At 46.3% G+C, this 14,065-nt stretch overlaps 1 protein-coding gene across 2 annotated transcripts in view; it reads left to right on the top strand.

The window, feature by feature from the left end:
* The window catches only part of mapk8ip2 (mitogen-activated protein kinase 8 interacting protein 2), a 131,801-nt gene that overhangs the window by 64,819 nt on the left and 52,917 nt on the right, over window positions 1-14,065 (top strand). For both annotated transcript variants that reach the window (XM_064929792.1, XM_064929791.1), the window contains exon 2: window positions 12,825-12,930. In XM_064929792.1, coding sequence (XP_064785864.1) covers window positions 12,825-12,930 — 106 coding nt within the window. The remainder of the gene's footprint in view (window positions 1-12,824; window positions 12,931-14,065) is intronic.

Genomic DNA, 14,065 nt, shown 5'->3' with positions numbered 1-14,065 from the left:
ATATGATCCTCAATCAGAGACAATGATCGACATCTGCCTCTGATTGGGAACCACACACACACGGCCAAAAACAAAGAAATAGAAAACATAGACTTTCCCACCCTAGTCACACCTTGACCTAACCAAACATAGAGAGTAATGAGGATCTCTAAGGTCAGTGTGTGACATTGTAGGTGAAGCTTAAGGCTTGTGTTCCTAGCTCCAACAGTGCAGACGTATCTAACAGGTCACAACAATACACACTAATCTAAAAGTAAAATAATGTAATTAAGAAATATATAAATATTAGATTGATCAATTGCGGAGTGCCATTGACTAAAATACAAAAGAATAGAATACAGCTTTACTTATCTCATATGTATATACTGTATGTAAATATTGTTTAAACATTATGACTAGTGTTCAATTATTAAAGTGGCCAGTAATTCCAAGTCTGTGTATACAGGGCAGCTGCCTCTAAGGTGCAGGGTTACGTAACCGGATGGTAGCCGGCTAGTGATGGCTATTTAACAGTCTAATGGCCTTGAGATTGAAGCTGTTTTCAGTCTCTCTGTCCCAGCTTTGATGCACCTCTCTTGACCTCACCTTCTGGATAATAGAGGGGTGAACATGCAGTGGCTTGGGTGGTTGTTGTAATTGATGATCTTTTTGGCCTTGATGTGAATTCGGCTGCTGTTGGTGTCCTGGATGGCAGGTATTGTGCCCCCGGTGATGCGTTGGGCAGACCGCACCACCCTCTGGGTCTGGGCGTTTGTGCATCTGTAAAGTGAGGGTTTTAAGGGCCAAGCCAAATTTATTTAGCTGTTGCACCTTCTTCACCACACCACCTGTGTAGGTGGACGATTTCAGAACATCATTGATGTGTACGCCGAGGAACTTGAAGCTTCCCACATTCTCCACCTCTGTCCCGTCGATGTGGATAGGGGCGTGCTCCCTCTGCTGTTTCCTGAAGTCCACAATCAGCTCCTTTTGTTGATGTTGAGTAAGAGGTTATTTTCCTGGCACCATTCTCCCAGGGCCCTCACCTCCTCCCTGTAGGCTACCTCGTCATTGTTGGTAATCAAGCCTACTACTTTTGTGTCATGCAAACGTGATGATTGAGTTGGAGGCAAGCGTGGCCACGCAGTCATTGGTGAACAGGGATTACAAGAGGGGGCTGAGCACGCACCTTTTGGGGTCCCTGTGTTGAGGATCATCAGCGAAGTGGAGGTGTTGTTTCCTACCTTCACCACCTGGGGGCAGCCCATCAAGAAGTCCAGGACCAAGTTGCACAGGACGGGGTTCAAACCCAGGGCCCTGAGCTTAAGGATGAGCTTGGAGGGTATTATGGTGTTGAAGGCTGAACTATAGTTAAAGAACAGCATTCCTACATAGGTATTCCTCTTGTCCAGATGGGATAGTGCAGTGTGATGGCGATTGCATCATCTGTGGATCTATTGGGGCGGTAAGCAAATTGAAGTGGGCCTATGGTGTCAGGTAAGGTAGATGTGAAATACTCCTTAACTAGTCTCTCAAAGCACTTCATGATGACAGAAGTGAGTGCTAAAAGGCTGTAGTCATTTAATTCAGTTACTTTTTCTTTCTTATGTACAGGAACAGTGGTGGACATCTTGAAACAAGTGTGGACAGAGGACTGGGATAGGGAGAGATTAAATATGTCCATATAAACTCCAGCCAACTGGTCTGCGCATGCGCTGAGGACACTGCTAGGGATGCCGTCTGGGCCGGCAGCCTTGTGAGGGTTAAAACGATTGTGTCTTACTAATGTTGGTCACTGGGAAGGAGAGCGCACAGTCCTTGGTAGCAGGCTGCGTCAGTGGCACTGTGTTATCCTCGATAATGTGCAAAGAAGGTGTTTGGCTGGTCCGGATGCAAGACGTCGGTCAATTTTTACTTTGTTAAAATCCCCAGCTACAATAAATGCGGCTTCAGGATATGTGGTTTCCAGTTTGCATATGGTCCAGTGTAGTTCTTTGAGGGCCGTCGTGGTATCGGCTTGAGGGGGAATATACACAGCTGTGACTATAACCGAAGATAATTCTCTTAAGAGGGAATATGGTCGGCATGAGTAGTTAATCATGAAACGTACTCCCTGGCCTTTCTTCTTTATTCCTGGATGGTGTGTACTCCTCCTGAGTAGGACTAAAAGTCCACTCTGAATACTTTTTCTCCGCTGGTGGTGTTTTGGAGCAGCCTCAAACAGCTCAAGTGAGCAAAGAGAAACGACAGTCAATCATTACTTTAAGACATGAAGGTCAGTCAATCCCCAAAACGTTAAGAACTTTCACATTTTCTTCAAATGTAGTCGCAAAAAAAGTGCTATAATGAAACTGGTTCTCATGAGGACTGCCACAGGAAAGGAAGACCCAGAGTTACCTCTGCTGCAGAGAAAAAGGTCGTTAGAGTTAACTGCACCTCCAGATTACGGCCAAAAAATGCTTCACTGCGTTCAAGTAACAGACACATCTCAACATCAACTGCTCAGAGGAGACTGCATGAATCAGGCATTCATGGTCGAATTGGTGCAAAGTAGCCACTACTAAAGGACACCAATAAGAGGAATAGACTTGCTTGGGGCAACACGAGCAATGGACATTACACCGGTGGAAATGTGTCCTTTTGGTCTGATGGCGGTTGGAACCAAAAATGTCGTGTCTGTGTGAGACGCAGAGCAGGTGAATGGTTGATCTCTGCATGTGTGGTTCCCACCGTGAAGCATGGATGAGGAGGTGTGATGGTATGGGGGTGCTTTGCTGGTGACACTGTCAGTGATTTATTTACAATTCAAAGCACACTTAACCAGCATGGCTTCGACAGTATTCTGCAGAGATACGCCATCCCATCTGCTTTGCGCTTAGTGGGACTATCATTTGTTTTTCTACAGGACAATGACCCAAAACACACCGCCTGACACCTCTGCTCCCTCTCTTCCCCCCTGGCACTCGAAGGCGCCAGGCTCCCCAGCATTGTGCACTTCTGCCATCATCATTACTCACACCTGCCGTCCCCCCGTCACACGCATCATTGATTATTGGAATCACCTGGACTCAATCACCTCTGTCCTTAACTTCCCTATATCTGTCTGTTTCCCCCGCTCTGTTCCCTGTTTCTGTATTGATTGTCTTATGTCCTTGTATACCCGTGTGCTGACATTGTTCCTGTCTTGTTTTATGTTCCTGAATAAATGTTTAACTCCCCGTACCTGCTTCTCATCTCCGGCGTAGGGCCTTACACCTCCGAGCTGTGTAAGGGCTATTTGACCAAGAAGGAGAGTGAGGGTGTGCTGCATCAGATGTCCTGGCCTCCACAATCACCAGACCTCAACCCAATTGAGATGGTTTGGCATGAGTTGGACCGCAATTTGAAGGAAAAGCAGCCAACAAGTGCTCAATATATGTGGGAACTCCTTCAAGACTGTTTGAAAAGCATTCCTCATGATGCTAGTTGAGAGAATGCCAAGAGTGTGCAAAGCTGTCATCAAGGCAAAGGGTGGCACTTTGAAGAATGTAAAATGTAAAATATATTTTTGTTTAAAACCTGTTAGGGATAGGGATAATACTGCCCCCTTTGGATGAATTGCGTGCCCATAGTAAACTGAATACAAATCTGTCCTAAATTGCTAATATATGCATATAATAATTATAATAATAATATAATAATAATATAATATAACATATAATATATAATAATTATAATAATAATATAATAATAATATAATATAACATATAATATATGCATATAATATTATTGGATAGAAAACACTCTGAAGCTTCTAAAACCATCTGAATTATGTCTGTGAGTATAACAGAACTCACAGGGCAGGCAATCTCCCAAACTAGTTTTGGAATCCTGAAAATTGGGGCAACTTTGACGTCATCGCCCCCTCCCTTCCCAACCAGTTATGGATCTTGAAACACGCTTGAGTTGAACGGGGGGTGGGGGGGCGGTGTAGTTCACGCTTGGGAACCCATGCCGTCAACAGATTAACACTTTGTTGGTTACTACATGATTCCGTATGTGTTATTTCATAGTTTTTATGTCTTCACTATTATTCTAAGTTGTAGAAAATAGTAAAAATAAAGAAATGAGTTGGTGTCCACACTTTTGTCTGGTACTGTGTTTGTCTATTGTGTTGGCATTGGTTTGATTCTAGCCCACACTCTTCTTGCACAAGTAAGTCAATCCCCACGACTGAGTTGGTTTCGTTACACATTTCAATATGGACAGTCTAGGATATTGTACCCCTGATCTTCATAATAAATGACGACACCAGACACTTTTGGAAAACATAAATAGGAAACAAATAAAACAATAACAGTAGGCTACACCAACATTCGTTTACATTCATACAAAGTGTCGGGAAATTGCCACAGGAGATTTGCCGTGGTAAACCAGGAAAGACAATTTTGTTGAGCTGGGACACTTTTCTTTACTATGTACAACAACACTTTTCTTTGATGTGTAAATTATGAGAGAATTTGTTTTACATCATATTTGGACTTCTCCAGAAATAGCAGAAGATATTCCATTGTATTCGAGCCATGTCCGTTCTCAACATAAACTCATGGATGGTGAATCTTTCTAATAAGTTTGAATGTTTTATTTTATTAAAAACCAGTCTGTTTTTTAAACAACACTATTTTGAAATAAGATTGGGTATCATAAATCCAATGTCTTGTTTCTATGAGCATAAGGCAATGTGTACACATGTAGGACTAAGGGCTCTTTGACCTGAGGCATGGATGTTTTTCCTATCTATTGAACACAGTTTATTAAATACTATACAGTAACCCTAAATAGGCCTAGTTATAACAAACATTTAGCCAATCTAGTTTTTGTTATTGACTTTAACATGGAAATATTTGTCTGTGAATGTCTGACTGTTTTGCTGCTCATTATATTTGAATAAGACATTGGTTATAGGCTACTGATTAGGCTACTGATTCGGGCTTCTGTGCGCCTCTTCTAGCAAAATCGATGCCATAACCAACTGCGTTATACTGCCAAGACAAGCGACCTGTTAGTATTGAATATCATCAGTAGCACTGCTGGGAATTGGCACTTTGGCACACATTTTTAAAGACACACCTACAATATTTCCACCCCTCCCACCTCAGCATAAGCAATCTGATATAAGACAGGTAAGTTACTGGCGCCAGGGTTACAAAATAGCAGAGCGCTGGCTTTTTTAAAGTCGAATTGCCCAAGAACTTGTGTTTGACACAAGCGCTGCCTTAACACCAGCCAAAAATAGAGTCCACGGTGTTATTATTAATCCTATGTAGAAATACGATATGATCTGAGTCAACATGGGTGAAATACTGTATACATACTGTATGTTTTAATTACACTCTATAGGGGACTTTCAGGCAGACATCACACCAGAATTGTACTAAAAATTCAGGAGCCATCAACTAAATAAACATTTGAAAAGATGTAGCAACATTTTGGTGTGAGAAAGATGAGAGGTAGAGAGAGAGAAATGATAAAGAAAGAGAAAGATGAGAGAGAGGAGATAAAGAGTTTATACCGGTCTCTTTAAAATTAAAGTAAATGTATTTGCAGTCTTGTTGTCATGTCTTGTTATGTCTGTTCCTGTCCTTTCTCTTCATTCTCTCTCTCTGCTGGTCTTTTTAGGTTACCTTCTCTGTCTCTCATTCCTCAGCTGTTCTACATCTGCCCTAACTAGCTCTTTCACTCTTCCCCACCTGTTCTCTCTTCCCCCTCTGATTAGGTCTCTATTTCTCTCTCTGTTCCTGCTACTTTCGGTGTCTGATTCTTGTTTGTGTTTTTTGATGCCAGAAGCAAGCTGTCGTCTCGTTTGCTTCCACCTTGTCCTGTCCTGTCGGAGTCTGCCTGGCAGGAGCATCCTGCACTATACTAACGTTCTTTTTGTTCCGCTGACAACGTTGGAAGAGGATTTATGCCATTCCTGTATTTTCATTAAAGAACTCTGTTTTCTGTTAAAACCGCTTTTGGGTCTTCACTCAAGTTCATAACAGAAGAATCAGACCAAGAATGGACCCAGCGGCTCCGGACCCTTTTCACTCCGCCGTCGAGATCCAGGGAGCGATGCTAGGCAGACACGAGGAGGAATTGTCTGCTGCTCAACATGCCGTTGAGACCCTGGCCGTCCAAGTCTCCGACCTCACAAGACGGGTTCACCAACTCCACCTCGATCCACCGCCCACTTCCAGGGTTTCCGAGTCTCCGGAGCCCAGGATCAACAACCCGCCGTGTTACTCTGGGGAGCCCACTGAGTGCCGCTCATTCCTCACTCAGTGTGATGTGGTGTTCTCTCTCCAGCCCAACACTTACTCCAGGAGCGCAGCCCGCATCGCCTACGTCATTTCTCTCCTTACCGGACGGGCGCGTGAGTGGGGCACGGCAGTCTGGGAGGCGAGGGCTGAGTGTATTAACCAGTATCAGGACTTTAAGGAGGAGATGATACGGGTTTTTGACCGTTCTGTTTTTGGCGAGGAGGCTTCCAGGGCCCTGTCTTCCCTATGTCAGGGAATAGATCCATAACGGATTATTCTATTGAGTTTCGCACTCTCGCTGCCTCTAGTGACTGGAGCAGGCCGGCTTTGCTCGCTCGTTTTCTGGAGGGTCTCCACGTCGAGGTTAAGGATGAGATCCTCTCCCGGGAGGTTCCTTCCAGTCTGGACTCCTTAATAGCTCTCGCTATTCGCATAGAGCGACGGTTTGATCTTCGTCGCCGAGCTCGTGGAAAGGAGCTCACGTTCTCCGTTGCTCCCCTCTCCACATCACTGCCACCTGCCGCATCACTGCCACCCTCCTCCGCCGGCTCGGATGCTGAGCCTATGCAGCTGGGGGTATTCGCATCTCGGCCAAGGAGAGGGAACGGAGAATCACCAATCGCCTCTGTCTCTACTGCGGCTCCGCTGGTCATTTTGTCACCTCATGTCCAGTAAAAGCCAGAGCTCATCAGTAAGAGGAGGGCTACTGGTGAGCGCAACTACTCAGGCCTCTCCTTCTGGATCACGCACTACCTTTCCGGTCCATCTCCGCTGGCCCGGTTCATCTGCTTCCTGCAGTGCCTTGATAGACTCTGGGGCGGAGGGCTGTTTTATGGACGAGACCTGGGCTCGGGAACATGACATTCCTCTCAGACAGTTAGGGGAGCCCAGGGCCTTGTTCGCTTTAGATGGTAGTTCTCTCCCCAAGATTCAGCGTGAGACGCTGCCTTTAACCCTCACTGTCTCTGGTAATCATAGCGAAACCATTTCTTTTTTAATTTTTCGTTCACCTTTTACACCTGTTGTTTTGGGTCATCCATGGCTAGTGCGCCATAACCCTTCTATTAATTGGTCTAGTAATACTATCCTATCCTGGAATGTTTCTTGTCATGTAACCTGTTTAATGTCTGCTATCCCTCCTGTTTCCTCTGTCTCTTCTTCACAGGAGGAGCCTGGCGATTTGACAGGGGTGCCGGAGGAGTATCACGATCTGCGCACGGTGTTCAGTCGTTCCAAGGCCACTTCTCTCCCTCCACACCGGTCGTATGACTGTAGTATTGATCTCCTTCCGGGAACTACTCCCCCGGGGTAGATTATACTCTCTGTCGGCTCCCGAACGTAAGGCTCTCGAGGATTATTTGTCGGTTTCGCTCGACGCCGGTACCATAGTCTCCTCCTCCTCCCCCGCCGGAGCGGGGTTTTTTTTTGTTCAGAAGAAGGACGGGTCCCTGCGCCCATGCGTGGATTATCGAGGGCTGAATGACATAACAGTTAAGAATCGTTATCCGCTTCCTCTTATGTCTTCAGCCTTCGAGATCCTGCAGGGAGCCAGGTTTTTCACCAAATTGGACCTTCGTAACGCCTACCATCTCGTGCGCATCAGGGAGGGGGACGAGTGGAAGACGGCGTTTAACACTCCGTTAGGGCACTTTGAATACCGGGTTCTTCCTTTCGGCCTCGTTAACGCTCCAGCTGTCTTTCAGGCACTAGTTAACGACGTCCTGAGAGACATGCTGAACATTTTTGTTTTCGTTTACATGGACGATATCCTGATTTTTTCACCGTCTCTCTCGATTCATGTTCAGCACGTGCGACGCGTCCTCCAGCGCCTTTTGGAGAACTGTCTTTATGTGAAGGCTGAGAAGTGCACTTTTCATGCCGCCTCTGTCCCTTTTCTCGGTTCCGTTATTTCCGCTGAGGGCATTAAGATGGATCCCGCTAAGGTCCAGGCTGTCATTGATTGGCCCGTTCCTAAGTCACGCGTCGAGCTGCAGCGCTTTCTGGGCTTCGCTAATTTCTACCGTCGTTTCATCCGTAATTTCGGTCAGGTGGCAGCTCCTCTCACAGCCCTTACTTCTGTTAAGACGTGCTTTAAGTGGTCCGTTTCCGCCCAGGGAGCTTTTGATCTTCTTAAGAATCGTTTTACATCCGCACCTATTCTTGTTACACCTGACATCTCTAGACAGTTTGTTGTTGAGGTTGACGCGTCAGAGGTGGGCGTGGGAGCCATTCTTTCTCAGCGCTCTCTCTCTGACGGCAAGGTCCATCCTTGCGCGTTTTTCTCTCATCGCTTATCGCCGTCAGAACGTAACTATGATGTTGGTAATCGCGAACTGCTCGCCATCCGCTTAGCCCTAGGCGAATGGCGACAGTGGTTGGAGGGGCGACCGTTCCTTTTGTCGTTTGGACTGACCATAGGAACCTTGAGTACATCCGTTCAGCCAAACGACTTAATGCGCGTCAGGCTCGTTGGGCTCTGTTTTTCGCTCGTTTCGAGTTTGTTATTTCTTATCGTCTGGGCTCAAAAACACCAAACCTGATGCTTTATCTCGTCTCTTCAGTTCTTCTGAGGTCTCCACCGACCCCGATGGGATTCTCCCTGAGGGGCGTGTTGTCGGGTTGACTGTCTGGGGAATTGAGAGGAAGGTAAAGCAAGCACTCGCTCACACTCCGTCGCCGCGAGCTTGTCCTAGGAACCTTCTGTTCGTTCCCGTTCCTACTCGTCCGGCCGTTCTTCAGTGGGCCCACTCTGCCAAGTTAGCCGGCCACCCCGGCGTTCGGGTACGCTCGCTTCCATTCGCCAGCGTTTCTGGTGGCCCACTCGGGAACGTGACGCGCGTCGATTTGTCGCCGCTTGTTCGGTCTGCGCGCAGACTAAATCTGGGAACTCTCCTCCTGCCGGCCGTCTCAGACCGCTTCCCATTCCCTCTCGACCGTGGTCTCACATCGCTTTAGATTTTATCACCGGACTGCCTTCATCAGCGGGGAAGACAGTTATTCTTACGGTTGTCGATAGATTCTCTAAGGCGGGTCATTTCATTCCTCTCGATAAGCTCCCTTCTGCTAAGGAGACGGCTCAGATCATTATCGAGAATGTTTTCCGAATTCATGGCCTTCCGTCTGACGTCGTTTCCGACAGAGGTCCGCAGTTCACGTCTCAATTTTGGAGGGAGTTTTGCCGTTTGATTGGGGCTTCCGTCAGTCTCTCGTCCGGCTTTCATCCCCAGTCTAATGGTCAAGCCGAACGGGCCAATCAGACTGTTGGTCGCATTTTACGCAGTCTTTCTTTTCGTAACCCTGCGTCTTGGTCAGAACAGCTCCCCTGGGCAGAGTACGCCCACAACTCGCTTCCCTCGTCTGCTACCGGTCTATCCCCTTTTCAGTGTAGCCTCGGGTACCAGCCTCCGCTGTTCTCATCTCAGCTCGCCGAGTCCTGCGTCCCCTCCGCTCAGGCTTTTGTCCAGCGTTGCGGCGCACCTGGAAGGGGGTCAGGTCGGCACTTTGCCGTAATAGGGCGCAGACTGTGAGGGCCGCTAATAAGCGTAGGACCAAGAGTCCTAGATATTGTTGCGGTCAGAGAGTATGGCTCTCCACTCAGAACCTTCCCCTTAAGACAGCTTCTCGCAAGTTGGCCCCGCGGTTCATTGGTCCGTTCCGTATTTCCCAGCTCATTAATCCTGTCGCAGTGCGACTTCTTCTCCAGCGCTATCTTCGTCGCGTTCACCCGGTCTTCCATGTCTCCTGTGTTAAGCCCGTTCTTCGCGCCCCCCGCTCGTCCCTCCCCCCCCCATCCTTGTCGAGGCGCACCCATCTACAGGGTTCGTAAGATTTTGGACATGCGCCCTCGGGGCCGTGGTCATCAGTACCTAGTGGATTGGGAGGGGTACGGTCCTGAGGAGAGGAGTTGGGTTCCCTCTCGGGACGTGCTGGACCGTTCGCTGATCGATGATTTCCTCCGTTGCCGCCAGGTTTCCTCCTCGAGTGCGCCAGGAGGCGCTCGGTGAGTGGGGGGTACTGTCATGTCTTGTTATGTCTGTTCCTGTCCTTTCTCTTCATTCTCTCTCTCTGCTGGTCTTTTTAGGTTACCTTCTCTGTCTCTCATTCCTCAGCTGTTCTACATCTGCCCTAACTAGCTCTTTCACTCTTCCCCACCTGTTCTCTCTTCCCCCTCTGATTAGGTCTCTATTTCTCTCTCTGTTCCTGCTACTTTCGGTGTCTGATTCTTGTTTGTGTTTTTTGATGCCAGAAGCAAGCTGTCGTCTCGTTTGCTTCCACCTTGTCCTGTCCTGTCGGAGTCTGCCTGGCAGGAGCATCCTGCACTATACTAACGTTCTTTTTGTTCCGCTGACAACGTTGGAAGAGGATTTATGCCATTCCTGTATTTTCATTAAAGAACTCTGTTTTCTGTTAAAACCGCTTTTGGGTCTTCACTCAAGTTCATAACACTTGTAAAGTACTGTGTTGTAAAAATACATTAAAGTACTACTTAAGTAGTTTTATGCGGTATCTGTACTTTACCTGACTATTTATAGTTTTGATTTTCTTTTACTTCACTACATTCCTAAAGAGTGGAGAGGTCCATTGTTTTGGCTGTGTCATTGGAAATCCCCTAGCTACTGCATAGTAAGCACTTAGTGTTGTTAGGTTCTTATTTTATAGATTTAAATAACTCACGGACACTAGAGAAGCTTTAACCAAGTTTAATTCTTCCCAAAGGGTCGACACAGCTGTATTCAGACAGCAAAACATTTCTCTCCATCACAGTTATATACATCCTACGTAAGACACGCCTTCTCTCCAATCCTTACGTCTTATTGTTCAACAGAAAGAGGGTAACAGGATACCAAACACTTATTACTCCCTTAAGGGAATCTGTCCTCACCTCCTGACCTCAACCCCTCCTTCACCTAATCCACAGATGTCCACCTGTCTTCCCTATCAACACGTCGCTCTCCTCTCCTCCTTCAAACACATTCCAAAGCCTTCTGGCTTTCTACAGAGGACCCTTAACTTCTGACATAAAACCCATTCTCTTCCACTCCTTATCATTCAGTTAATATCTCAATGTTCAAAGTTTAGCCGTTTCCAACAGTGTTAATCAGCAATACAGATATAAAGCACAATACACTGAGATATGAACACCTGTCCAAGGTCATGAATAACAATGTGCAGGGAAATACTTGTCCAGATATTTACCAAGTTGTCTTTTTTAATGTTAACATAATTGGAGATCTTTTATACACACACTGATACAGAAACAACAGTCCTGTAAAGAGCGCTCACCAAGGCCTGAATAGTTTATTTTCACACAGCACTTCATATTTGATGACAAATTCTTTCCTGCTGGTCAGGGTGTGTGTGTGTGTGTGTGTGTGTGTGTGTGTGTGTGTGTGTGTGTGTGTGTGTGTGTGTGTGTGTGTGTGGGCGGGCACACACTCAACCCCTCCTTCAACTATCTGTGGATTAGTTGAGGTCAGGAGGTGCGGACAGATTCCCTTAAGGGAGTAATAAGCGTTTGGTAACCTGTTACCCTCTTTCTGTTGAACAATAAGATGTAAGGATTGGAGAGAAGGAGGAGTGTCTTACGTAGGATGTATATAACTGTGATGGAGAGAAATGTTTTGCTGTCTGAATACAGCTGTACAGAACCTTTGGGAAGAAATAAACTTAGTTAAAGCTTCTCTAGTGTCCGTTACTTATTTAGATCTGTAAAATAAGAAACTAACACGTGTGTGTGTGTGTGTGTTTGTGTGTGAACTAGTCATGATTGTTGATTTAGCACTGATTTTGTTACTGATTGAGCTTTGATAAGGTTTGCAGTTCTGCCCTGATTTAGACAGTTATCTAGCTTCACATTTCTAGCTTCACATTTCTAGCTTCACATAACTAGCTTCACCCCAATGTATTTTCTGACTTACCCTGCTTCACAGTGGCTCTATATACATCTGTACGAGGCCCTGTCTGGACTGTCCTGTCCTCACTAGAAAACCTGCAATGCAGCATTTCCCTCTGAGCCTCACACAGTCTCTTACTAATGGAGTAGAGAGCTGAGTAGAGAGCTGAGCCTCTGTTTGAACTAATGGACCACAGATATACAGATGTTTTATAGAAACTAAGAAAACAGGATGATGAGCTCATTTAAGCACTGTTGTCTGTAAACTGGAGACCTGAAAAATGGAGAATAGTGCCGAACTCTTCTGTCTGCTGAGAGATCAATGCAATAAATGGAGGGTGTGTGAGTTCTTGTGTCTTGTGTGTCTGGTGAATGAGGCAGACCCAGACAGACAGTGACAGGCCATATCTCAGAGCAGGCTTCCGCAGGGTTGGAGCAATCTGTGTGGACATGAGTCAGAAAGATGTTCCCCTTTGAAGGGTGGAGGGGTCAGGTACATGAGGACTGCTGGTGAAATCCCAAACTGGTGTGTGTGTGTGTGTGTCACAAGTGTGTGGGTTTCTCTGCTATCTCTGCTCCTGACATAATCAGTTTAAGCCAGTTTATGATGGTGGGTGTGGTATGTCTACTATCTGTGTGTACTTTTAACGTTCTCCCTCCTGTTCTTCTAGACCTTCCCATGACATTAGTCTCGAGGAGTTTGATGATGAGGATCTGTCTGAAATCACAGACGACTGTGGAATAGGACTCAACTATGACTCTGATCCCTATGAAAAGGTAGGACACAAACACACACGCATACAAACACATGCAAGAATGCACACAGACAAACGTACAGGCATACGCACACCAATGTCATGTAGTGAAACAGCAGGTCTGTAATTAAATTAGCTCTCATCATTAAATAGATTAACTTGCAGATGGCTACAAAGTACTGCTGCAAACTACTAAAATCTCCTCATGTGGAATAAAACAAAACTACTTCTGCATGGCTTGCTGTTTGGGGTTTTAGGCTGGGTTTCTGTATCGCACCTTGTGATGACGGCTGATGTAAAAAGGGCTTTATAAATACATTTCATTGATTGATGTCTTCCTACACATTTTGAAGCAAAGCAACTTGTATGTCAGACTGTTTGGGTTTCTTTGTGTGGCCTTGTCAACACATGGTGCTCATGGCTTTTATTAACAGTTGCTATTGGTGGCTGCCGCTCCCCTTAGGTAGTTAATAACAAGTAGAGATAGAGGGTGAGATAGAGAAAGATCGAAAATGAGAGCGAGAGTGATAGTCTGTGTTGCTCTGCTTATCTCTTATATAAGCGGCAGTGTAACTAGCTGTTAATACCTGTGTGACCAGTGCTGCCGTCATTACATTAGTGGCCTTATAGATGTACTAAGCACAGCCCTGCTCTTTCATTTCCATCCTATCGACATCAGCTCCAACATCAGAACAGAATATGAGTGGTACTGTGCTGTAATGTACAACTCAGATCCCCTCTTAGAGTCTGAGATCTGGTAGGAATAATCCAGTCCTGTACTACTGGAGAAGCACTGGGTCTGTTTCCTCTCTATCATATCTCCCCCTCTCTCTCCCCCGTTCTGTCTTTATCTCCTTCTCTCTCTCTCCCTTCCCCCTCTCTCTCCCCCGTTCCCTCCGTATTTGTCTCCCCCTCTCTCTCCCGAGGGATGTGAATGTTTTATTTGTGTGGCTCTGAGCCATGGCTGCAGCACAGGGTGAATGATCCAGTGCAGTTTGCTGCTATGCAGAGACAACCTCCCTCCTCCCTCATCATTCCCTTCTACCTCTCCTCCCCTCTCTCCCTTGTCTGCCCATTCCTTCCTCCGTGCTATGCAGAGCTCCGCTCAGAGAAAACCTCCCTTCTTCCTACCTCGAAACCCTCTCTTCCTCATTCCT

Source organism: Oncorhynchus masou, chromosome 22, assembly GCF_036934945.1.
Source record: "Oncorhynchus masou masou isolate Uvic2021 chromosome 22, UVic_Omas_1.1, whole genome shotgun sequence".
NCBI lineage: Eukaryota > Metazoa > Chordata > Actinopteri > Salmoniformes > Salmonidae > Oncorhynchus > Oncorhynchus masou.
The sequence above is the reverse complement of the archived record's forward strand: the minus strand, read 5'-3'. Positions and strand labels throughout refer to the sequence as shown.